We start from the raw sequence: 27,090 nt of genomic DNA on the forward strand, positions 1-27,090 counted from the left end.
TCGTGTCACCTTATTTTATTAAAATTTGATTAACTGAATGAAACGCTATTTCAATCTGGTCAGAGTTATTCGTTGCTCGATCTTAAGGCTTTTTTTTCTGTTGGTTTGAGCACTCCGTTGCCACCTAATGAACAGGCAAAATGCAACTATTTGCACCTATTTTCGGCGTGAGGCAACTATGGCAACTTTTTTTTGCCTGAAAAGGTCAAAAAGGCAGCTATTTTCAGGAAAAGGAAACGATGGGGAGTCTTTTCCGTACTCCTAGCGATGCTTTTCAGCATAAATTAGGTTAGCAACAATAGGAGACTATGGGGAGACTTTTCTGCACTAATAGTGATGTCTCTTTTATTATAAATTTGGTTGAAAACCTGGAATTTTTTTTCTCAATAAAAACATTTTTTTTGCATATTTTAAATAACAAATATGAATCAATACTTTTTAATTTCTTCAATTTGCGCAGATTCCATTGTAAGTCTATTTCGTTTCTCGATCGCCTTTTCAGCGGTAAATGCTACAAAATTTCGCATGATTTAAAAAAAAAAAAAAACAATTTTTAATACGATATTACGATTCGTGAATTTAAAAGGGAAATTTTTTAGAAAAAGTACATTCTTAAGAAAAGGTATTTTTTTAATGAATTCTTGTAATTAAAAGTATTTATTTTTCTGAAAATATTGTTTCGTATAGTATATAGTAAAATTGCTTCGATTTAAGAACTTAGTGCTAGAACGTTTATATTAAAATTATCTTATTTGCAACCGATTTGACTAAATGGATCATGGTATATGACAATTAATAAAAATTTAGTCATATTTTTGTTCTTATTTAGGCAACTATTTTCATAGCTTCCAGCAACTATTTTCATGCTACTAAAAGCAGCTATTTTGTTCATTTTTTCTGTGGCAAACCTGAATGCATCATCTTCCTCATGTGCCTATTTTACCCCGACTTATCTTAGCAGTTTGCTTTATTGAACCCAAAAATTTTCTTTCCGTTAAAGATTCTCCTCTAGCGTAAAACACATTTGAGTGGGAACAAACTCATTTAAAGACTCTTATTTACATTAATGTCCATTAAAACATTATATAAGTCCGAACAACTTGGATACGGTTTTCTATTTTACTGGCCTCAATTGATGGGCTCTAGAGAATAATTCAATTGAACATTTTATACTCAATAGAATATTAATGAAAATTGTGTGCTATTTCTAGCCGAGTTTCAGTTATTAGAGGACGAGTTGTGAGTCGTGAAGGAAATGGACTTATTGGAATCAGAGTGAGTGTGGCAACTGATCCTCAGTTTGGATTCACTCTAACTAGAAGTGACGGATGGTAAGTTCCCATAATTTAGTCAGCTCACAATAATTGCACTTTATATTCATTTATTTTATACCAGCATTCTCCTGCAGTAAAATTCAATTCACAGCCTGCATTACAATGTTAACTAATTGATACATGAACATAAACATGTACAAACAGATCACAATAATTGCACTTTATATTCATTTATTTTATACCAGCATTCTCCTGCAGTAAAATTCAATTCACAGCCTGCATTACAATGTTAACTAATTGATACATGAACGTAAACATGTGCAAACTGATTTAAGCAGCGTAAAAACAATAAAACTGTATAGTATCTCTTGATAATTAAGATTTTACAAAGAATCTATAGTGCGTCTAATAATTTGGCCAGGGACTGTATATATTGCCCAATAAAGACAAAAAGGATAAAAAGAAAATTAATAAGTTCTATTCACTGTGCATAAGCTGCAAGTACGCATAAAAATATTAATAAGCTGTATAAAAATATTTTAAATCACTCTTGAAAGATTCCGGTAAGTTCATTTAAATACGCTACTCGCTTTATAAATTAAGTTTTGTGTTCTGTATTTTTGTTACAATTTATTTTCTGTTTTTTGCTTGATATTTCGTATATTTTTTACTTAAGGTTTGCGTTCTTTTTACGTTTCAATTTTGTTTAGCTGATTTCGAGTAAAGTGAAAAATATGACAACCGTAAAAATTTTTAGATACATAAAAAAATTCTCTTAACTAACTATTGAAATAATTTTAAATCGATTTTAATTTCAAAAACGTTTCACAACACCGGAAGATTTCTTGTCGAATCCCTTTGTTTCCAGTAATAAAAGTGCTTTCTATAATTTTTCCCGCCGAATTTTGTTCTAAAATTTGATTGCTTATAATTCTTTAGGTTTGACATTCTGGTGAATGGTGGTGGTGCAGTAACTCTTCAGTTTCAACGTAATCCCTTCCACCCAATTAAACGAACTGTTATGGTGCCTTGGAATACGGTCATGGTTATGGGACCTGTAGTAATGTCAGCTACTATAGAAACTGAAGTTCAAGAAGATTTGTTGCAACAACAAAATCCATGTTTAGATCATGACTATGACATAATGAAACCAATTGTCTACCAAACATGGAAATCGGGATCACAAGGAGCTTGTACTGAAAATAGTGCAATAATGGCTGAAACACAGGTCTGCTTTTTTCAATTATCATAATGTGAGGTTTATCTATTTCTTAAATTATTCCATATATTTCTTACGTTCTATTTAACACCAACACTTAATATATACCTATTTCTATCATAGCCAGTCAAATGACAGAACTTTATGTTTCTTCATTGAATGTATGAAATATGGATGTTAGGAAGGAAATAAACTAAAACAACTTTATTATAATACAAGGAAATTGTATATTGCCAATTTTTATGTATTACCAACACAAGGAATAAGAATTTTTAATTCATTGCATATCGCATTTTTTACATATGCACGGTACATTCCGTTGTACATTTTCCGCAAACATATTTCTTGTAATTATTATTATTTCTATAATTCTTATAATTATAAGAATATATAAGAATTATAATTCTTATAATTAATATTAATTCTTCTAAGAACTTGTGCTGTCTTGATTGTTTCGACATTTTTCTAGGTAAAAATTAACAGTTCGTCAGAAATGAAGTAAAGCTATCAAAATAAAATATAAGCTACATACCAAAACATTTAGTTTTTGCCACTTTTTCTTACACGAAAATACCAATCTAAAATTTTAGGTACTTTCTAGAAATTTGAATTCATGCATTAGTTATTGCAGAAATGTGCAACTAATCGAATGCAATACGTTGAGCATGCATTACACCGTAATTTCTGATCCGATAACCTTATAAAGCAATAAATTGTTCTCCCGGTCAAATGACCGGTTGTGGTAGAAATAGGTATACGACAAGTATTACTGGAATAAAACCAAATACGTATTAAATAAAATAATAATAGATTATTAACTGTAACTAATTGTTAGAAAAAGTCATGAAGTCAAATGTGCAAAAATGATGCATTTTCGATGCAAAAGTTTTTAAGCAGTCATTTCACCGGTATGATATGTGTTAATTCTATAAAATTTAATTATTTATTATATTTTTTGATTGTAGGTACTCCAAGAGAGTTTCTCGATTCCAGGATCAGAATTGCATCTTGTCTATCACAGCAGCCATGCTCAAGGATATCTTTCAACTATTCACCTTCAACTCACTCCTTCAACAATTCCAGAAAATCTCCGTCTTGTTTATTTAAAAATTGTAGTTGAAGGTTATTTAATGGAAAAAACATTTGAAGCCGACCCAGATATTAAATTTACCTTTGCATGGAATAAGAGAAATGTCTATAAGCAGAAAGTATATGGCTTAACGTCTGCAAGAGGTATTGTCTTCTTTAATGCACTTATCTATCTAGAGTACTTATTTATGTATAGATAAGTTCAAAATGTAGAGAAAATTACAGAATAAGGAAGATAATCTCTTCATCAGCTCATACTATTATATGGGCAAAAAGAAGTGCTTTCTAATATTGTATCAATATAGCCAAAGCAATTTATTAAAAGAAAAGTGTGAGGAGCACTCAAAAATATTTTTGAAACAAAATAGAATAGATATCAGGTAAAAACCTTATAGTGAATATATATTATAAGGTTATCTTCCTAAACTTACTAATAAGGGTAGTGTTATCAAAATAGTCACAAATCGATGTGTTTTGCGTCGCAAACGATTACGTGTTCTCCATTAAAGTTGCCTGATTGATGCAACTTAATTAATTAGAGTTCATATCATTACACCATAAAAGTACATTTTTGAGGACATTAGATTGAAATACAAAGTTTCTATAATTAGAAAAATGTGTCTTTTTTAGTGTCCGTGGGTTATAAATATAGCAGCTGTGAGCGAATTGTCTGGACTGTTCAAGCCACCACTTTACGTGGATATGATATGGACATTTCTGAATTAGGATCCTGGAATTTAGATGTTCATCATCGATATAATTTTCATGAAGGTAAGCATTATATTAATCTTTCTAAAAAATTATCCAACCTAAATATTTTACTTTAATAAAGAAAATCTACGCACAGTTATTCATCAAAAACACTTGAAATGTAAAGTGAAAATTTTGAAATTTATACTTTTAAGGTTGAATCAATCAGCAATTTAAATTTAGTAACAGTTATTACTAACTACGTATAATTGTTTTTTGCAGGTGTTCTACAGAAAGGTGATGGTGCAACGATTTATTTTCGTCAGCAGCCGAGAGTTTTATCTATTCTTATGGGTAATGGTCAGCCACGCCCTCTTCTTTGCCCAGATTGTAATGGTCTTGCCAGAGATAATAAACTTTTATCACCAGTTGCTTTAGCAAGTGGCCCTGATGGCAGCGTTTATGTTGGTGATTTCAATCTTGTGAGAAGAATTACGCCAAATGGTCAAGTTTACACAGTTTTTAGAATGAAGTAAGCTTATTCTTTTAAATTTAAGAATATCAACACGCTAAAACACTTTTGAACGAAAGTTATTTTTTGTCCTTTTTATCACTTGTGTTGACCCTTTATCACTGGTCCTTTTCATCACTGATTAAACCCATTCAACACAAAAATGAAATCCTTATGCTGTACCCTATCTCTCCCCTTATTTTATGAATCATTAAAAAAAAACTCTGCCATAGGCCCATCCGAAAAATACACGATAACCCGTATCAGCACGAGAGCACCAAGAAATGTGGATCTTAAGACACGAGACCCTGATTGGGCACCACAATTGCATCCATGGACAAAGGAAGCTTATGAGTAAATCTGTAAACTTAGAGTCTACAATCACAGGGTTACAATGCTGCTCGTCTGCAAACGATCCATTGGATCGACAGAAAGCATCTTTTGTTTTGGTACTTATTATTTATTTCGTATAATTTACAACCCCTCTACAGAAGACTTTCGTTGTTCCATTCACTCCATCATCTCGGCTATATTATTTTGTATATTACTCACAGTTGTGTAAATACAATATATATATACATTGTACTCAAGAACTTTTGCAAGTGGTTGACTTGCTGTCGTGTTAATTGATCAGCAATCCAAGCATCTACAGAATTCACATAGAAAGGATCACTTGTGAAGCAAAAAAAGAATATTGTATTGCAGTCTCTCATTGCAATATGTATGAGTTGGATGATATCCTAGCTAAAAAACGAACAAATTGGGGCTTGGAGGGTGACTCGAAACAGGAATCAGCTGCTTTCAGGTTGGCAACTCTACACACTCAAGTATAATTTGTCTAAGCTCCTCCCGCCACAAGGGTAGCTTCACTTTAAGACTAACACAATAGACAATCCCTTTCTCTCTCCGACTCGAGCCAAAACAGTGACACCGCACCTCTACTTGAAATATCTGGGGGAGTTCTTATTTTAGACAAACAATACCTTCCTTACCCAAATTGTACTCTGAGCAATGAGGAAGCCCTGATGAATGCTGAGGGCCTGGGAATTTGCAGAGCAGTGGTAGGAAATACATACAACAGATACTGGAGAGGTCGTGAGCTATTATAAGCCCTGCAAACTGAATGACTTTCTAATAACTTTTTGTTTATTTTTATGTTTTTCATATTTTTCATACTTTTTCTATGTTCTAATGTTTTCACTCTGATTTTAATGCTTTAATTTTTTAAATGTTTATAATCTTTTAATTTTTTATATCTTACATGTTTCGTTAGATGCTAATTTATGTTCAATGCTTATTCTCCTAATATGCCTGCTTGGAGTATTTGCGAACTGCAGCGAATGATATATGTATCAAGTGCTACTGCTAAAAATTATAGATACACACACGCACACACACACACACACACACACATATATATATATATATATATATATATATATATATATATATATATATATATATATATATATATATATATATATATATATATATATATATATATATATATATACAGAGAGAGTAGTTTGCCTATGATGAATGTTTTTAGGAAATAAGGTCTTAAACAAAAATAAATATCCCTAAATACTGAATAAATAGATAAATACTGCCTTAGTTTCTGAACCTGCCTTGCTTAAAGATGAAGCATCTACATTTTGTTCCTTTTAGAAGGAAATTTGAGTTAAAATTTTTTAAGCATGAAATAGAAATTAAATCATTTAATTTTATCAGCCCTGCTTTTATATTCTTGAAAGTAAGTTTTACTGTTGTAATATCCAGGAAATAAAACTTTTAGCAGTAAATTTTTTGATGGTAAAATGGCATTAAGGGAACAGGATTTTTCTTAAAATGATAATTTGGTCTATAGAATCCTAGCAAAATAAAAACATCCTGACGAAGATCTTTATTCCATTCTTGCAGAACATCTGATGTTTCCAGCCAATATCATCTTACTTTAAGTCCAACCGATGGTCATCTTTATATCTCCTCTCCAGAACATCATAAAATTTTACGAGTTCATTCATTAGATAAAGTAGAAGATCCTGACTCCAATTTTGATGTTGTAGTAGGCAGCGGAGTAAGATGTTTACCTCGAGACAAAAACAATTGTGGAGATGGAAAACCTGCTTTAGAAGCATTTTTGTCTTATCCTAAAGGTAAGTCTCAACATTTGCACCATTTTCAACAAAATGATTTGTAGCACTTGATCATGCAAAATGATAAAACATTGATTGTTGCATTTCTTCAATATAGAGATTCACATCAATGAATTCATTCATTTCAATTTAAACATTTCAATTTGACCCATATTCCTGAAATAAACGTGTGCAACTTTGTAAGCAACAATTTGATTGTAAAAATCACATCACTATCGCCATGCAGTAGAAAAGGACTATATCCCTACCAGCAAAATAAGTTTGGCCCACATTGATCTAATATTCACGAATCTTGGCTCAATACGGGTTCAAAGAGCCGTTATTTTCCTGATACTAGCCCTACATAGAATTGCCCGATTTACCCAATATTTTACCCCCACGTTTCAACCAATATCGGCCCTATATAGAATTATGAGATTCACCCGATATTCATCAATCAGCCAATATAGGCCCTATATTGGCTCCATAAAGGCCAAGATTGACCCTATATAGGACCAATATATAGACTTCCCTACATTGATTCCTCGGTGCATTTTTATATAGGACTGATATTGAGTTAATTTTGAACCCTACTTGGTAAAATTCTTGTTGGAGGTTTTCAACAATTGCCAAAATCAACCTTCAAAACTCATATGCTTTTTATGTTTGTTGCAGATATGCAACGTGATGAGGTTTTTTACAGCAACTTAGCGTTGTTTTTCTAGGTATGGCAGTAGCTGTGGATAATACGTTATATTTTGCTGATGGAGCTAATATTCGAATCGTTAATAATCAAGGAATCATACACACTCTTATTGGAGACCATCATCATAAAAAACAATGGAAACCTATACCATGTTCAGGAACTCTGAAAATCGAAGAGGTAAACCATTTGTTTTTCATCAACCAACGTTAAGAATATCATTCGATCAAATGAATTTTTTGTATCCCTGCACAAAATTAGCAATAAATGAATCTCGGTTTGTTCAAAAAGATTTTTATATATTTAAAATAGTTGTAAGCTTCCTTCTCTAATTAATATGTTTCAGCTTTATAATACAGATACAATACGTAGTATATATTGATGATTAAGTTAATTAATTAATAAGAAGTTTCTTGAAATGCAAAAAAAACTAATAAAAAGCCCGTAAAAAATAGGTTTTCAAAACCAAGTGCGAAAATGGAAGAAATTCTCTTCAAAAAAGAAATAACGAGCATTAAATTAAAATTTTAAAAAATTTATAATTGCAATCTAGTTTAGATATAAGAAAAATTTAACTCCCAAATCATTTCATAAATTTCTTTTAAGAAAGTGAAAATTAAAATGCAAAAATTGGAAATCAAAATAAGTTTACTGACTTTCATATAAAATTAGAACTACGGCTTCTTTCAATTTCTTACATAAAGTAGTACAATCGAATTTCATTTAATAATTATGTAAAGAATTCTTAAAATACCGCAATCAAATATGTAATGTCTTAAATTATAAATCACACATTGTATTCATAATTACAAATTGCATATTCACCTTCATTACTAGAACTCAAAACAATTTTAAGATAGTATACTGAGGATATTTATGAGTTTTGTCGTTGTTTCTAAGCCACTTGACAAATGCCAACTAGTCTGCTTGGTAAATTTAAGGCAGAGGGTGCGTTTCTTGTTTTCAGTGGCGCCATCTATGACCAAAAATACGTCTTCAATAATATCTGAATTGAAAATTATGAAGAAAAAAATTCATAAACATTTTAAAATATAGTATTGATGTTAAAAGTTTTTAAATATAAATGTTAGAGCTCACATTCGATACAGTATTTTGCATAGGATTTGCAATAATTGTAACTTTAGTTTTAATTATTTTTTGTTGAATTTTATGAAAATTAATTTAATAATAATATCTAAAATTACTAAAATATACATTTGCATTAAAAAAAAACTCGCAGTGAAAATTTATCATATCAAAAAAGTTAAATTAATTAAAATTACTTTATAATTTTTTCCATGTCTTTTAAAGTTTACGGAGGATTTAATGTTATGAATAATTTTTAAACAACAATTTTATAATGTCAAATTAATAAATTGTTTCATTCCACAAAATTTCTATGACTTACAAACTGTTAATTACATGACTACATTCATTATTTATTTTTTAGGTAAAACTTCGATGGCCAACAGAATTAGCAATCAATCCCTTAGATGGTGCACTATATTTTATAGATGATCATATGGTACTTAAGTTAACTCACGATAAACGCATTATGGCCGTAGCTGGTCAACCTGCGTATTGCAAAACTAATAACTTACACAAATCACGGATGACGGGTGAATCTGCTTTAGGATCTTTAGTGAGTTTCACTTTTGGCCCAGCTGGAGAGTTGTATATTGCAGAGGTCAACGCCAATAATGTCAACAGGTAATTTCTTTATTGCTTTGTAGGAATTAGTGCAAAATATAGAATTATGAAAATATCCCAAATTTTCGACTTATAGTAAATCGTGTGCTCTGTTGTATTAACAAATGCACTTTCAATGTTCATAAGACAGTGAACTCTCGCTACTACGATATCCAATACAACAATAACTCCCTTTATTGCGACAATGTTTCGTGGTCCCGACGAACTTGCATATGAATTAATGTCCTCTCAATATTGTCATATTCTCTGAAACAATAAACCCCTGTAAAACGACTTTTTTCCAAATTTCAACCTTATTTTCTCCATTTTTTTATTGGTTTTCAAATAATGTAAAAAATATTATTTTATAATCTGTTTTTTCCATCTTTTGTGACAAGAAAAAACTCACCGGTGACCATCCCGAGAGTTTCCATTCTTAGAATTGGCTGCCTTATCTCGTAAGAAGTCCCAGATTCATTTCCTTGATGTTAAAAGTCACATTAACACCTGAAAGAAAGGGTGGGTGGAGCACCATTCACGTACCAAAATTATTTTCGTGCTTTGCATACTTCGTTGGTTGACTTGACAGTCAGAAAAAGGAATAAACAGACTAAAATATGAGATCATTTCAATAAAAATGCCTTATTTTCTCAGTTTATTTAAATTGTCTTTAATATTTAACCATAATCTGCAAATTAATTTTTAGCATAATATATAAATCAATTATAAACTGCTGTTTGTAGAAAATGCAACACCATGAAGGAATCATCAGAATCAAATGAAATTCGCAGCAAATGTCAATTATAGGATATTATGCAAATTAATAAAGTTTCAGAGCCATCGCGCGTGCGTGGCGCGCGCAGCGCCCTCTGAATTGATGTTGAAAGCGTATAAATAAAGTGCTGTAGCGGGACGTTGAAAATAGTCTATGATTATTTGTTAGTGGCAAACGTTTAGTGAGACCTGAGTATGCCTCCACGACGGAAGAATAAGAAATTCAAGCAACTTACGGAGTTTGAACGAGGGAGGATAATCGGCCTTCGAGAAGGAGGATTTTCCTATCGCGCAATAGCAGCTCGTATGCAGCGGAACAGTTCCACAGTGATGCGAGTTTGGAAGCAGTGGACCGACGAGCACCGAACAACTCGAAAAACAGGCACTGGACGACAGAAGGTGACGTCAGAGCGCGATGATCGACACCTGCTCCGCATGGGGGTGAATGATCGCACAGCTTCCTCCAGGCAGCTGGCAGCACATTGGTCTACTGCTACAGGTGTACAATTGTCGGCTTCGTCAATTCGTCGTCGTCTGCTGCTCCGTGGATTGCGTGCAAGGGTGCCATTATACAGGATTCCCCTCACGGCGGATCATCGACGGCTGCGTCGGCAGTGGGCTCTTGAGCACAGAGACTGGCGAGCTGATTGGCACCAAGTTGTCTTTTAAGATGAATCACGCTTCAATTTGTGGACCCATGATGGCCGTGTTCGTGTTAGACGTTATGCCGGTCAACGCTGCCTTCCTGAGTGTATTATTGAACGACATAGTGGTCGAACACCCGGAGTTATGGTCTGGGGTGCGATTTCGTATCATGGACGATCCAATTTGATACGAATTGAGGGTAATCTCAATAGCAACAGATACGTCCGTGAAGTGCTACAGCCCGAAGTCGTTCCTTTCCTTCAAGGCATCCCTGGAGCTATCTTTCAGCAGGATAATGCACGCCCACATGTTGCGCGGACTGTTAGAGACTTCTGTTCAGCACAACGCATGCAACTTCTTCCTTGGCCTGCTTATTCGCCGGATATGTCGCCTATTGAGCACGTGTGGGATATGGTTGGTCGGCGTCTCACTCGTGATCCGCGTCCTGCAGTTTCCAAAGACGAACTTTGGTTGCGCATACAAGCGATATGGAATTCTCTTCCTCAAGCAGATATTCAACATCTGTTTGACTCCATGCCACGTCGTATAGCAGCACTTATTGCAGCGCGTGGTGGCTGCACCAAATACTGATTTCGGACGCTTAATTTGTTTCTTTTGTTTTGAAAATTTCATCATTTATTTGCATCAGTACAAGTCGTTTCTGCATTAAATTTCATTTGATTCTGATGATTCTTTCATGGTGTTGCATTTTCTACAAACAGCAGTTTAGTTAAAACATGTAAAATTAAAAACTCTTACCGTGTCCCAAAAACATGTTGGCTCTCGATTTACAACACTATATTTATTTGGTCCCCAAAATATTGTTGTAATGAGGTTTTACTATATAGAAAGAAAAAAAGTCATTTAAAAAGCGTCGAGTTCTTTTGGGAATTTCTTTCTATTGATAATAAGAGAGTTCTATAAATAGACTAGAATTCCTTTGGAATGTTTTTGGGCAAATTTTTGAAAATGAAATAGCTTCAAAAATTGATCATTGTTGGTGATTGATTTTTGGTGTGTATTATAGTTGAGATTGAATTTATATTTTGTCCATTGAGGGTATTATTACAGATCCCTTCCCTGATTATCCCGAGTTATTTCGGGTATGTATAGATAGCAAATATTTATTATCCCGAGTAAACTCGGGCATAGCAAAATTCATCAATACGTTTTTGCTCGGCCAGAAGCAATAAGGCAAAAAATAATGATAACCTGTTGTGATTAGAAGTTTGCCAATTTTTGTTTGGAAGTTTTGCTGTTTGTGAGACTGCAGACGTGTTTTGTGCAATTGTATATACAATGGTTGATGAATTTACATAGAAAAAGGAGTTAAAAAATGGCTCTCGAGAGTGAAAGTAATGCAGATGATTTTTCAGATTATGAAGATGTGAACATATACAACGACTCATATTTAACTTTTTTCATTTACCCGAGATAATTTGGGATAGTAAACTGATGGAAAATTAAATATTTTTTGCACATAAAAAAATTTAAATTTCAGCTTAGAACTTGTGTATTATGTTTTGTTTTAATTCATTGTATTTATTAATGAAATGAAAAAATATGTTGATTATTTGCATTTTTTTTCTTCAAAAAAATTGGTAAGGTAAGCGGTTAATGAAATTAAGGAAAGGTTTCTTAATTGGAATTTTTAAATGAAATATTTTTATTTTTTTTAATCAAGTAAACTAGCTTTCAAATACGATCATTTTAAAGTTTTCATTTAAATCATACTTCTGCACTAGGAAAAAATGTTTTATTAAAATTAAAGTCAACTAATCCGTTGACTTTACTAGTTTATTATTAGTTTAACTGTACCATAAAAATATGTTAAAAATTCTTTATAGTATATATTTTATAATATCATAAATAGGTTTTATATCTCTCATTTGTTTACTAATTCGTAATTTAGGTCAAATACTTAAAAATTAAAATATTTTTTTTACAAGATAACAGACTTGATTTTCAGTAACAAACTTGCTATTGCGTTATAGATCTGAGATAATTTGGTGAGCAAGTATCATGTGTAAAAATTGGTAGTCATTCCGTGGGAAGGATTGTTACGAAGTCTTTTTTCTTCTTAATACCGCCAGAGGACGGCGTTCTTTTTAAATCTGTTGGTCTGCTTAATGTCAATAAACTTTTACTTTTTGTCTGAATCTCGATCTAAAATAAAGATTGATAAGCAAATCGCAAATTTAATAAATTAAATTTATCACATTTTAATTTTTTATTAAGAAATTTGTTACCACTATCATGCATTAAGCCTTGTTATAGTAACAAGGCTTAATGCATGTTAGTAGTAACAAATTTCTTAATATAATATCCTTCTACAGGTTCTGGAGTTAGGTGAAATTTGTATCGGTTTTCGTTCCCCTTGTATGAAAGAAAATTATGAAAACGTAGAGAAACTAAAACAAATATGAAAGAAGCTTATGGAATTGGATTAAGCCTTAAGAAATTTTCTAGGCTTAAAGCACTAGCAAAATACGCCGTTTTTTTCTCTCCTCAAAATAGCTAACATTCATTCTTTTTTCAGTTACAATTTGACGCACTTTTCTGAGCTTATGTCTGGAAAAGCAATTATTATTATTTTTTACATCATCATTTGTAACATACGAAATCTGAGAGAAAATCACTCTACTTCAAGGACGTGCAAATAAATCGCTACCTTAACGGTTTCAAATTATTTTTCCCTTAAAATTAGAAGATATTACTTAGTCCAATAAATTATAAAACATTCAAAATTTTGTTAATTCTACCCTTTTGAAATAATTTTTAAAAGGCTACAATTAACAAAATTTTGAATCGATCAAAACTTGTTGAACGAAGACAAATATACTTGGGAAAACAAGGAGTACTTATTTTATTCAACAGTTTTTATGTGATCCCTAAATAAAAAAATGATGTATATACAGTCACTGGCCAAATTATTAGACTCACTATAAGATTCTATGTAAAATCTTAATTATCAGGTGATATACAGCTTTATAGGTTTTAAGCGGCTGAAACCGGTTTGCACTAGTTTAAGTTCGTGTATCAATTGGTTAAATTAGACGATATATAGTATAAATTCGACGATTGGATAAATTAGACGATATATTATATAAATATAGAATATTTTCTATATAAGGTATCATATTAGTATATTATAATAATTAGACCAAATTATTCGACTCACTGTAATTTTTTTTAATAATTACGTGTTTTACAAGGTTTTACAGGGGAGGGTTTATATGAAATACTTTTATATTTAAACAAACATGTAATGGATTTTTATTCCGGAGATCTTTTATAAACTTTCTATTTGTATTTAATTTCAAAGTATTGCATTACAATGTTAATCAATTGATACACGAAAGTAAACAAGTGCAAACAACGTAAAAACTATAAAGCTGTGTAGTATGACATGATAATTAAGATTTTACATATAATCTTATAGTGGCCAGGGATTGTGTATGATTTAAACAATATTATTTAAATTGATTTACTCTAATATTTTAGGGTACGGAAATTAAGTTCAGATGGAGAGTTATTACATTTTGCTGGCAAGGAAGAGAATTGCTTATGTGAATGGCAAAATTGTAGTTGTGCTGTTGAAGATGAAGGATTCCTAGCTATGGACACTAAATTATTTACTATTTCATCTTTAACTGTAACAAGTGATGGTGTCGTTCACATAGCAGATCAAGGCAGTTTAAGAATCTTATCTGCAGTTCCTTATTTACCACAGCCAGATGAACAGTTTGAATTTCAAATTGCATCTCCTGAGCATCATGAAATTTATGTCTTTAACAAATATGGTCAACATTCGGTAACACGCAGTATTTTAACGGGAAAAACTGTCTATACCTTTCTTTATAACGTCAATACTAGTTTTGGAAAATTAAACGCTGTAACTGATGCTTCAGGGAATAAAGTATCCTTCTTACGAGATTCAGGAAACAGCTTGCATACAATCGAAACTGCGAGAGGAACTAAATGCCGTGTCCAAGTCACAAAACAAGGCTTATTAGAAAAAATTGTTGATCCCGATAGTTTAGAAATCAAATTTATGTATGATACTATAGGACTTCTTACAAGTCGTTCAGATGCTGCTGGTCGTTCTTTTTTCTATGTTTATGATGAAAATGGGAGATTAACTGATGTTATTAAACCGAGTGGACAAGTAACCAAATTATCTTTTGATCTAAGTCCAGATGGAGCGTCAGTCTTCTCACATTATGAAGAAAATACAAGTCAATTAATTGTTAAAGTAAAGGGTACAACTGTCATTACCACTCAATGTAAGTATTAGACACTAAACTAGATAGCCTAACTAATTACACTGCTGCTCTAGAACTACTGAACCCATTTTAATGCATTGATACAATACAAGATAGATAACCATTCAAAAATTGTTGGAGTCGGAAGGTAAGAAACAGCAATATCAGAACAAACAATCGGTCCCTATTACAGAGACCTTACAGCGTGATTTCATGCTTGAAATAAGGCGGTTTATCATTTCCTCTGGCAATTGGCCTGAATTGTTTCTAGGCAATTTTATACCTCCAACGAGTGTTACGCACGATCATGCGTGTGTATTGCAATTATTGAACGGTTATCTGTTGTGTATTGTATGTACGCATCAAATTTCATTAAAATCGGTCCAGTAGTTCTTGAGATAATCGACCATGTCTGCAAATTCTCTTAATTTCTTACATCAATGTATGTTGCTAATTTAAGTTCTATTAAAAGTTTAAATTATGTTAGAGAAATGCATAAACATTTCTCCAATTCAATTAAATCAGTTTAAATAATTTTGTATTTCAGAAATTCGGTTTATATTTTTTTTAGTTTTGGTGTTCTTTGCAATTGCAGTCAACCCTAGTTTAACTCTTGCTTCATGGCGGTCACTTCATCATTCTTCTGATTTTGACATTTCTTTTACCAAAAATTTATCTTATTTTTGTAATGAATATTTGCCCTATTTCATACTATCCAATAAGTTCTCTTCTATTTCGTGACATGCAATTTGACTAAGTCACATAATCACTTTTAACTCTCCCCTTTTCGTAGTCTAAATTATACAAAAATATCTTCGAATAAAAGGAAGCGAGAGAAGTTCTTGAAATGACAAGTAGGACTTCAACAAAGCTATAAGAATTAGTGCGTGTTACCATGAAATGGAGGTAAATTGTATCTAGATATAGTGTGTCTACCACTACAGAAATACAATTCACGTGTATACAAGACTTGTTAACTCGATTCTATGTTGGGGTACCTTTTCATAGGTGATGGTTGACATTGCTCTTTTCCCACATGTGAGACCCGGATGTGATGGGAAACGTTCACTTCGATTTGAACACGCCTACTTCGATGGATGGTCTACATTGAGCAGTTGACTTGCTACTTGTGACTGCAACATTACCCAACCCCTCATGCTGTTGCTACTCAGTCTCGATCTCACACAACGTCGGCCTTTATATACTCGACTGCTAATATCATCACAGGAGCGACCACTACCGTGAACTTAATGCAGCTCTCACGTTCAGCAGTCAAAAGTGCGGGGATGTTAATGCAGCTCGTGGTTGCTCCTGTGTTTCCTTTAGCAGGCGAATGTATTCGTTGTACGTAATCGAGACTAAGAAACAACAGCTTGGTGGGGTATCTTTGCATATAATCTAGTTAACATATCTAATATACTAGTGATTTAAAATTATATTTTTGCAGTGATAGATATACTACACTACAATAGATGTTTGTTTCCGAGAGAAAGCCAAATAGCCTTCTTTATTTGCCTTCGTAATGCAATAATATTTTGTTCTACTTAATAATTCTATTTTGGTTCGATGCATTTAATAAAGTTTATTCAATTCAGATGGTGTTCCTATCCAAGCAACTCTACATCAAGATGGTGCTATTGAAATAGAAACTCCTTGGCATGTTGGTCTAGTTTGGGAACCGGCTTCACACCATGTCCTTCAAGAAATGTTACCAGTACAAGCTGGTATGTTTCCTCTTCCAGTTCGACAAACTACGTATGTTGGACTCGAACCTGCTAACGTTCTCGAATGGAGATATGATGTCAAATACAATAAAAGAGCAAGAGTTGAAAGAAGCATATCAGCTGTTGAGAGAGTGCTAATGGTAAATAGTATTATATTTTTAATTTTAGATAATGAAAGATAGAAACTAAGATTTTTCTACTTATTCTTAGGCAAATGAAATTCAGTACTTAACGATGGAATATGATTGGGTAGCTGCGAGAGAAATCCTTTATAATAGTTCTAGAAGACCTTTCCTAGTCATCCAGTACGACAGCTTTACTCGTCCTATTCAGTGGCTTCCGACAGAAAGTCGTCTTCCTCTCAATGTCATGTATGATCGCCTCGGCCGACTGTCAGGCTGGCAGCAGGGAGCTCTATCGGAGAGTTTTGGTTATGATAGAATGAGTCATTTGGCTGAAATTAAATATCCAGATAGCACGACTATGAGGTTTAGTTACAGTGGAAAAACTATGGTAATTGAAATATTTTTGTCATTACCAAATATTTATAAACAACTCTATATTAAAACACTGGTTGTTCTTTTCGCATAACCTTTAGTTTACAAATATTTTTTTATCATAATTGTAAAAAATAAGTTTAATAACTAACCATTCCAGTAATATAGGATTTTACGGTTAATTATGATCATTAATTAATACTAATTAGATATTGTAGTTTCTTATTAAAACTGAGCAATTTCTCAGTTATTCGAGCAAATAATCTATTTATTATGATTGTGCAAACAGATTACAAGTTGTTTGTTAAGGTATTAAATTGGTGCATACGAAATGGCGGATTTTTTAAATTTTTACATATGAAGGTTTGTCGCCTGATTTTTCAATATGCTTTTGATTTTGACTTCGTCTATAGTCGTAATGTTCAATGCACGTGTCATATTTCAACAAAGAAGATTTTCTCAAAAGTGTTTATTTTTGTTGTTTATTTCGAATTTTGTAAGGATATGAATTCAACCGATATTCGCATAAATTTTTACATGAGTGTAAACATGGCTGCCAAACCAGTCAGTTTGGGGGCTAATACAGTTAACAATGAAACAATGTTTTGATTTTTCCCTACAAAAAGAACAGCGAGGAAGACGTCTATAAAATTGCTCTAAAAGCATTGGCAAAAATGAATTTATCTGTTATGACAAGAATTCTTGCAATCAAAATGAAAGGTGACTAAACAATATTGCCACACCATTCTGAAGCTGAAAGCATGAATAAGTGGATAACGCGTGAATATACCAATCAAAATAAGCCGAATCAATGACGTCAGCTAATTATTACTAACCTGATTTCATCGAGAGCCATTTTTGAATTACCTTTAATGTGATTGCAATCGGCGAAAAATCCGGTGCAGCACCCAGCTTATTCACCGGATCTTTCACCGACCGAATTTCATTTTTCGAAACATTAAGATAAGTTTTTAGGGGATAATTAGTATAGAAAAGAAGAATTTATCGATTTTAAAGATCTCATTAAGACAGATGCATGAGCAAAATGTACTGAAACAAATGAAAAATATCAAATAATCAGCTTTTGAAAAAAGCACTTAAATATCAGACAATTCCTTAACCTAATGAAATATATTTATTAAACTAATTTTTTTTTCAAAGTTTTCTGACTGTATCCTTGAGATTAATTAGTTCAATAAAAAACGAAATTAGTTTAGAAACATTGAGATTAGTTTTTAGGGGATAATTAGTATAGAAAAGAAGAATTTACTGATTTTGAAGATCTCATTAAGACAAATGCATGAGCAAAATGCACTGAAACAAATGGAAAATATCAAATAATCAGCTTTTGAAAAAAGCGCTTAAATATCAGACATTTCCTTAACCTAATGAAATATATTTATCAAACCTTTTTTTTTTTCAAAGTATTCTGAATGTATCCTTGAGATTAATTAGTTCAATAAAAAGCGAAATTAGTTTAGAAAAATATACTCAATGCAAAACTACTTTTATTATTTTGATTCTTCACTAATACTAATTTTTGTTGTCCTAAAACTAAAACCGTGTCTCATCATTACGAATCATAAAAAAGTTTATTGTTTTATCTAAGAAATTTTAAGTGTATATTTTGGTAACATAATTTGTCGTTGAAAGAATTAGCAAGGAATCATCTAATAATTGGAGCGTTTCTTAATTTAATTAGATTAATTATTTCATTTATGAATAAAAATGTATTTATTATTGAAATGTTTTCTATTCATTTGTTTCATTTCTCGATTTCAAAAACACGTCAAAATTTTTTATAAAAGTATATACATGTATTGGAACTTGAATTTTATACCATTGGTCTTGCATGAGTTTAAAATAGGAATTTTTAGAAAAACTTATTGTCAAAATATTTTTAAAAAAAACATTTCTAGTAAAAAGTAGTTTCTAGTACAGAAATGTAATAATTAACAGTTACTGTCTACCACAGAAGTTTAGCCCAATTTGAAATTCTTCTATAAGTTTAAAAATTACAGATTTCCCCCCAATTATTTTACTGTAATTATAATAAACAGATATGAAGAGATTCGAAGTGAGAGAAAAGCAATAGCTAAAAAATTAGAACTAAAAAAATAATAATACATTAAATAAAAAACTACCAGGGATTAATTTTTGTTTTACCTGTTAACTATGAAAGCAATTTATGTACTCTGGTACATCTCCGGAATAAAGTATCAGAACAAATTACCATCTGAGGAAGCTCTTCGAATTTGCATAGGAATTAATTCTTTATCGTCAAAAAAAGGCCAATTTACTTAAAATTATTAATTGATTAAGTATAATGGGGTTCCTTAAATTATCCATGGCTTACCTGATGACTTAATACTTAGATCCCATCAATGCTTAGTTTCTTAAGGTGATCCTCTGATCGACAAATTTGTGCAACATATGTCATTAAATATATCCAGCTTTGTCGTGTTCATTGTTTTAGCGTATCTTAACACCATCAGAGAAGATTCTTCGTGTAATCAAATAACAAAGACAGTTCTTGGAGTTCCTTTACACTACTTTTCGTGTATAGAAGTTGGTAGTTATTTTAGGAGTTCCTTAAAATAAAATTAGTTTAAAAATTAAGCATGCATATAACACATAGAGAACATTACGATGAATTCGAACTAAGCGTAATAGAATAGATGCGAAAAAATAATAAAATTACTTAAAACAATTGACTGATATTTAACAATTAAAATATCTTTGATACACAACTAAAAACATTTTATAAGGGGGAGTTTTCGTTTCTGTAGATTATAAATGCGGCAACAAATTCCAGTAATGATATCCGAAGTACACCGATCCACAAATGGTATTAATGTGAGTGGATTCTCAGTTATTGGATTTTACTACACCCTTTAAGGTTACAGTGGACTCGTTTTTCTTAAGCAATAATTTTACATTGCTGTATCTTGCAGGGATTGTTAGAGAGAGATAATAATTTGATTCATGCTATAACATGAAAAATTTAAATTTTTTCAAAAAATAAGCTTCTTTTTTTCTTCAAATGGTAATGAAAACATTTACAAATTTTTCTACTAATTTCCATGCAGAGTAGAAAAATCAAGTTTCGGCAATAAAAATAAGTTAATAAATAAATAAAAGAAATTTTAAAAAAACGCCCCTCTATAAACGTTTTGGAACATTGAAATGACTATAAAATGTGTTGTGGCAACTTATATTAAAAAGTTTTTTTATTGATCTAGAGATTGTCAAAAAAGTTTCATGGAATAGTCATGAAAATTATAGCACATGGAACTATTTCCAGTTCGATGCAAAATTTTTGTTTTGAGACACACTCAGAATAACAAGTTTTTGTTATAAATTACACTAATATTGTCAAATGTTTTACAAATTCTTATGATTTTTATAATTATTATGCTTTTTTCATATCATTTAATTAATATAAAATGGTCAAAATTAGAAAATGGATTTTCGAGAGATTTTGGGAGCCTAAAAGTTTATATGAAATTTGATTTTGAAAAACATGATAGTTTTTTCAATGTCGAAATATTGATGAAATAATGTATGTTTATTTTTAGCCCAGTAAAGTAGTGCTTGCTAGTGGTCGAATCTTCACATCTCATTATGATCAAAATGGAGGTCTACAATATGTTACAACTCCAAAGAAAACTCGACATACTTTTTTAACTCTGATATCCATAGGATTTTATAAATTCTTCTATATCCCTCCAGGAAATAGTGGTCCATATGTTGTACATTTTAATGATTTAAAACAAGCTATAATGAAAATATTTCCCGGTGATCAAGGCAGAGTTCTTTACAGATATAATAATCAAACATTATTGAGTGCTATAGTTTATGGAGGGGGAAAAGTTGAAAAAAATTATAGTGAAGCTGGTTTTGTATCATCAGAGTCCTCAAGTACTTTAGATTTAGATATTCGAACTGATTATACTTACGAGGGTGCCATGCTAACTAGTTGTAAAATACATTATATTAGCAAATTTCACATGACAAACGCTATTGTACATTATCAGTACGATAATTTTTTTCGAATCAAAAGTATTATGTTTCGCATTGGTAGTCTTCAATTAGCTACAGTAGAATATGTTTACAATCAAAAAACTGGAAGAAGAGAACAACTAGGCGTTTTTAGACTCTTTGAAAAAAGTTCGAATGAAACCGTTTTATCTGATGGAACAGCATCTTACAGTCGACAATTTGATGCTTTGCATAGATTACGACAAGTATCTTTAATTATTGTTGATAAAGAAGTATTTCGAATGAATATTCACTATGACAATCGCAATTTTGTGACACAGTCACGAATGTACATGACTCATTTAGGTAAATCAAAAATTCGTCTTCAGAACTTTTCGTATGACGCTGATGGGCAATTAGTTGAAATGGTTGGAAGAGACCACTGGAAATTTACATATGATCAAAATAGTAATTTAATAACTATGCAGTATATGGGGAATAGAATCGATATATTGCACGATGTTGGAGATCGTATCGTTAGTTTCGGTGATACTCCATATGTTGTGGATGGCCGTGGTTTTGTGATCCAAAGAGGAGAAGAAAGTTTTACTTACAATACCAAAGGACAACTTACAAAAGCTTCTAGAAATGGAAGATATGACGTTGAATATTTTTATAATACTCGTGGTATGATTTCCGTAAGAAAAGATAATTACGGAAATGTAACTCAATTCTTTTACGCTGATTTATCCAACCCAGATCTAGTCACTCATATCTATAACAATAATGATGGTAAAACAACTTCCTTACTTTATGATGATCGAGGTTTCTTAGCATTTTTAGTTGTAAACAGAGAGAGCTACTACGTTGCAACGGATCATAATGGTAGTCCATTATTAATTTTTGACAAAAAAGGAGAAGGTGTGAAAGAAGTACACAGAGGACCTTATGGACATGTTTTATTTGATTCAAATCCACACTTTTATTTACCAATTGATTTTCAAGGAGGTATACTTGATCCTTCAACAGGAATGTTGCATTTTGGAGAAATGATCTATGACTCCTTAGCAGGCCAATGGTTAACGCCTAGATGGGATCAGATACTTCATCACGTTACGACTCCTCAACATTTGCATCTGTATAGGTTCCACAAGAATGATCCAATCAACATTGACAAAAGAATTAAAAATAAATTAGGTAAGTTTAGTACTTTTATTAAACAGTTCTCAAAGATTCCGCAGTGGACTGATCATTAAGACACGGTTACCAGCAAATCACCGAAATCAAGCATCACTGGCTGCGGTCAGTGTGCGGGAGGGTGACCACTTGGATCAGTCTGCGTAGGGATCGAGAGTGTGCGGTATTGGTCCTCGTTAAACTGTTCTACCATAAAGTGCTCGACTTTGCGTGCAGGTCGTCGGGCTACCGAAGCGGTGGTGCCACCCCCTCTGCAGAGGATCAAAATTGTGATGGCATATCTTCGGATCATCCTCAGGGATGTTTCCCAGACCTTCACCAATAGCCCATTGTGCAGCTCTAGTGCGACGTAAATAAAAGTACTAGCAAAAATGTTGAGCGCATTAATCGTAAATCATGATCCTACTGGTATAGTTCGTTCACCGGGAGTTGGCACTTGGCTCCACCTCCTCAACGCAGAGTTTACTTCAGTGTTCATATATTCGTGATTAAAATTGAGACAACCCTTAATGGGCTCCAAACAGTGGATTCTTTTTCAATCACTTACTTCGCTTTATAATCTGCTATTTATACCTTTCATTACTCTAGCTAATTAAATACATTTTGAATTTAAAAACTGCTGTTTTTCAAGCAAAATTTCTCTAAAAGGTTAAACTATTTACTCAAAAGAGAGAAATATCATCAAATTTATGAAATATTTCATGTTAAAAAAATGCACATAAAGATTACGAAATAAATATTTTTGCCATACGATGGCCAAATAGCAGCTTTGTTCAGGATTGTTCACATCCTTTTCCCAAAAATAGCGAAATAGTATCGTCGGACACTACGTGATGAAGGCGGAGCCAAACGCCAACTCCTGGTGAACGAACTATAATTGATAAAAGTAAATAAATAAACTGAAGCCTAGTTTCTTTTTTTTCTTTTGATCACATTAACAAGACTTTGAAACTTCCATAGAGTAATTCTAACATATTTAAAGATGCTAGAATTACTCTATGGAAGTTTCCCTCTAATTTCGCATGATCTAGTCTAACAACATGGCGAAAACAGTGTTTTTTTTTAGTAACAGAGACATTTTTTATTACAAGAAAATGAATTTCATTCTATGCAGAATGCAATTAAAAAATATTTAAAAGTTGATTTTCAATTTTCAATTAGTTTTAACTAAACCACCACTAAAGGTGTGAACTGTCAGTTGTCACGTGGCACAGCTTTGCTCATTCGCAATGTGTTTAAAATATATACCTCGGATCATTAATTTGAAAATATCAATAAAACAAGATTTATTAACATCGCTTTCAAAATTTTATTCTTAATGTTTGCAGCATAGCCTTCGTTTATTTTATTTTAATATTCTTTCACAATATTAAGTATTCATATGTTAGTTTAATATTCATTCATAATTTTCAGTTTCAGTTATTTCAGTTCATTATATTCTAATTATTTGTTATCGCCATAATAACAAAAGAAAAGAAAAAATTCGAAACACCAATTTTTTTAATCAATATTTACATTTTAATTCATTTTACTTATTTATTTTTAATTGCATTTGTTATGTTTCGACTTATCAATTGTTTTTCTGTTTCTTTTTTTAGTTTCTTTTTAGTTAAGACTTTAGAGGAAACAATATCTTTACTTTTTTTAGTTTATAATACAGTAATGAATTGTAGAATTATTTAATTTGCACCATTCCGTCCAACAATTTTTATGAATGTAAAAAACTTTTAATTTAAGAGTGTTTCATAGATGAATATTTCATTGGTTTATTTAAAAGTAAAAAATAGGGGGACCGGAAAGTAATGTCGTTTCAGTGCATTTGATATTTGTTATCAAGATTTTATTTTTAGTCAATAATGTATTCACACCTCGTTAGCAACAATCTTTCAATGCGCGATCGGAAATGAATCGAAATGGATCGAAGAAAATGAATTGGTTTTTAAGATTAACGAATATTTAATGCGCCGAAATGACATTACTTTCCGGTCCCCCAAATATACAGTCCCTTTTCCACCACATCCCTTATACAGTCCCCCACTAATAACAAGAAAATTATTAGACGCACTATAAGATTCTATGTAAAATCTTAATGATCAGGTCATACTTTACAGCTTTATTGTTTTGACGCGACTAAAACCGGTTTACCCTTGTTTACGCTCGTATATCAATTGGTTAAATTAGGCGATATATAACGTAAATTCGACGATTGGATAAATTGGACTATATATTATATGAATATAGAATGTTTATTATGTCAGGTATTATATTAGTATATTATAATAATAAAGACAAAATTATTAGACGCACTGTAGTTTTTTAATTATTACATGTTTTGCACGAGTATATATGCAATACTTTTATGTTTGAACATAAATGTAATAGACTTTCATTCGGGAGATTTTTTATATACTTCCTATTTTTATTTATTTTTAACGTATTGCATTATAATGTTAACCAATTGATACACGAACGTTGACAAATACAAACTGATTTCAGTAGCGTAAAAACAATAAAGCTGTATAGTATCATAGAATCTTATAATGCGGCTAATAATTTGACTGTATAACTATTAAATTTATAATTTTTGTTTTAGATTTACATTCTTGGATCAAAAGTCAAGGCATAGACATCGAGAGCTTAGATTTAGCGGCTCATTCACTTTTTAATCGACTACTTGATAGAGAATCAACTCCACTTTTCTTAGACATGCCATCCGTTCCATTAGTATCTGGATTTGCTTGCGCTATACAGCAAAAACTAGAAAGTTTTGCCGCTCTAACAAGTGTTGCAAGGCCGAAAGTAAAGCGGGAACAGCTTTTTGAAACGGTTTTACCGAAAATTAGCACTATGAGTGTTCCGTTTGGAGCTGGTATTACAGTTTCTCGAATCGGTGACCGAGCTTTAGTGAGAACATCGAATGAAGCTGACAACATTTCAAAAGATGTTTTTACATCCGTTTTTAATAACTCTTTCTTATTGGATCTTCATCTTGTTATGCATGGTCAAGACGTATTTTATTTCGTGAAAGACAGAACATGGCGAGTTGCGGATGATTTGAACCAATTACAAAGACTTGGTACAGCAATTAATACAACAGTTCATGAGCCCAAACCTGAAGATATTAAAACTGATAATCATGTAGATGTCCGAGTACATTCCGAGCACGCTATACTTAATATTCGATATGGAACTACTCCCCACAAAGAGAGACAAAGATTATTAAGACACGCTAAAAAACACGCAGTTGGCCAGAGGTGGGCTCAAGAACGCCAAATTATTTTAACTAGTCAAAGAGGTTCTCAAAAGTGGTCTGAAAAAGAAAAAGAACATATTCTGACAACTAGTTCAGTACCAGGTTATAGAGGTGATTATTATCATGATGTAGAACTCTATCCAGAGTTGGCAGACGATCCAGCGAATATAGTATTTCATAAATCGAATCAAAAACAGAGGTGACCGCATTTCGAATGACCTTCCATCGGGTGTTGTTCAAATTTTTACCCCTCATCAGTCTCTTGTTAACTAATGTCCAAAAGTATTGATGTGTTATTTGGATAACTCGTTCATGAGAATAATTATTTTCTACAACCAGCTTGAAATCAACAAAACAGAAGATGAGAAATTCTTATGGACAATCAATACAGTAATACTATATAATAGGCGCAAGAATTTTTTCTATCAAGCTGAGTAAAATAGTTATGCCTGAAATAAAGTATGTTTTACACTAAGAGTATTAGGAAAGAAACAGCAAAAGAGCTTGTGATGCAAAGGCTAAACATTTTGTATTTGAGACTGAGCTTGTAAAAACAAAGGTTGAAGAGGAAAATGTGTATTTCATTACCTCTTTTATTTCCTTCTTCATTAAAATGCTTTGAATTAAAAATTTAACTAAGCAATGAATTTGAAGAAATGCTAAGACCAAGACGCTTTCTAATTTTCATATTGTTTCCAAATTTCTAAAAACAATCCAAACGAAATTTCAGTTATGTTTCTAACGTTCAGACGTGTTCACCTTTTTCAGTACAAATTTAATCACTCGAGGTTTTTAAAAGAAAAATTTTAAAAACAAATTCACTCATTTTACATCAGCCTGTCTTCTAATAAAAAATAGCAATAAAACTCATATTTTTATTCATTACATCCGTAAAATCATCCACGATATAAAAATAATAATAATGAATCCCCATGAAATCTTCTTTAATGATTTTAAGAACAAAATTGCGCATTTTACATTAGCCTGTCTTCTAATAAAAAAATAGCAATAAAACTTATTTTTTTGGTCATTACATCCGTAAAATCATCCACGATATAAAAATAATAATAATGAATCCCCATGAAATCCTCTTGAATGAGTTTAAAAACAAAATTACTCATTTTACCTTAGCCTGTCTTCTAATAAAAAATAGCAATAAAACTTATATTTTTGTTCATTACATCCGTAAAATCATCCACGATATAAAAAATAATAATAATGAATCCCCATGAAATCCTCTTGAATGATTTTAAAAACAAAACTGCGCATTTTACATTAGCCTTTATTCTAATAAAAAAATAGCAATAAAACTTTTGCTCCATAAAATAATCCGCGATATAAAATTAATAATAATGAATCCCCTTGAAATCCTCTTGAATAAAGTTTCCCCATAAAACATAGCAACCTACAATGACTTATTTCAAAAAAGATAAATAGCCTATGT

General features: G+C 31.7%; 1 protein-coding gene across 1 annotated transcript in view; it reads left to right on the plus strand.

Moving 5' to 3' along the window:
* The window catches only part of LOC107452026 (teneurin-a-like), a 301,547-nt gene extending 274,727 nt beyond the window's left edge, over nucleotides 1-26,820 (plus strand). The window contains exons 18-30 of the mRNA XM_087155352.1: nucleotides 1,212-1,331; nucleotides 2,214-2,502; nucleotides 3,459-3,726; nucleotides 4,213-4,353; nucleotides 4,555-4,804; nucleotides 6,704-6,939; nucleotides 7,644-7,801; nucleotides 9,072-9,331; nucleotides 14,234-15,015; nucleotides 16,590-16,858; nucleotides 16,929-17,231; nucleotides 20,794-22,393; nucleotides 24,987-26,820. Coding sequence (XP_087011478.1) covers nucleotides 1,212-1,331; nucleotides 2,214-2,502; nucleotides 3,459-3,726; nucleotides 4,213-4,353; nucleotides 4,555-4,804; nucleotides 6,704-6,939; nucleotides 7,644-7,801; nucleotides 9,072-9,331; nucleotides 14,234-15,015; nucleotides 16,590-16,858; nucleotides 16,929-17,231; nucleotides 20,794-22,393; nucleotides 24,987-25,849 — 5,539 coding nt within the window. The 3' untranslated portion in view covers nucleotides 25,850-26,820. The remainder of the gene's footprint in view (nucleotides 1-1,211; nucleotides 1,332-2,213; nucleotides 2,503-3,458; nucleotides 3,727-4,212; nucleotides 4,354-4,554; nucleotides 4,805-6,703; nucleotides 6,940-7,643; nucleotides 7,802-9,071; nucleotides 9,332-14,233; nucleotides 15,016-16,589; nucleotides 16,859-16,928; nucleotides 17,232-20,793; nucleotides 22,394-24,986) is intronic.
* The last annotated feature ends 270 nt before the right edge of the window (nucleotides 26,821-27,090 follow it).

The sequence above is a fragment of the Parasteatoda tepidariorum genome, chromosome 11 (assembly GCF_982258835.1).
Source record: "Parasteatoda tepidariorum strain Cologne lab strain chromosome 11, Ptep-v5.0, whole genome shotgun sequence".
NCBI classification, from domain to species: Eukaryota; Metazoa; Arthropoda; class Arachnida; order Araneae; family Theridiidae; genus Parasteatoda; species Parasteatoda tepidariorum.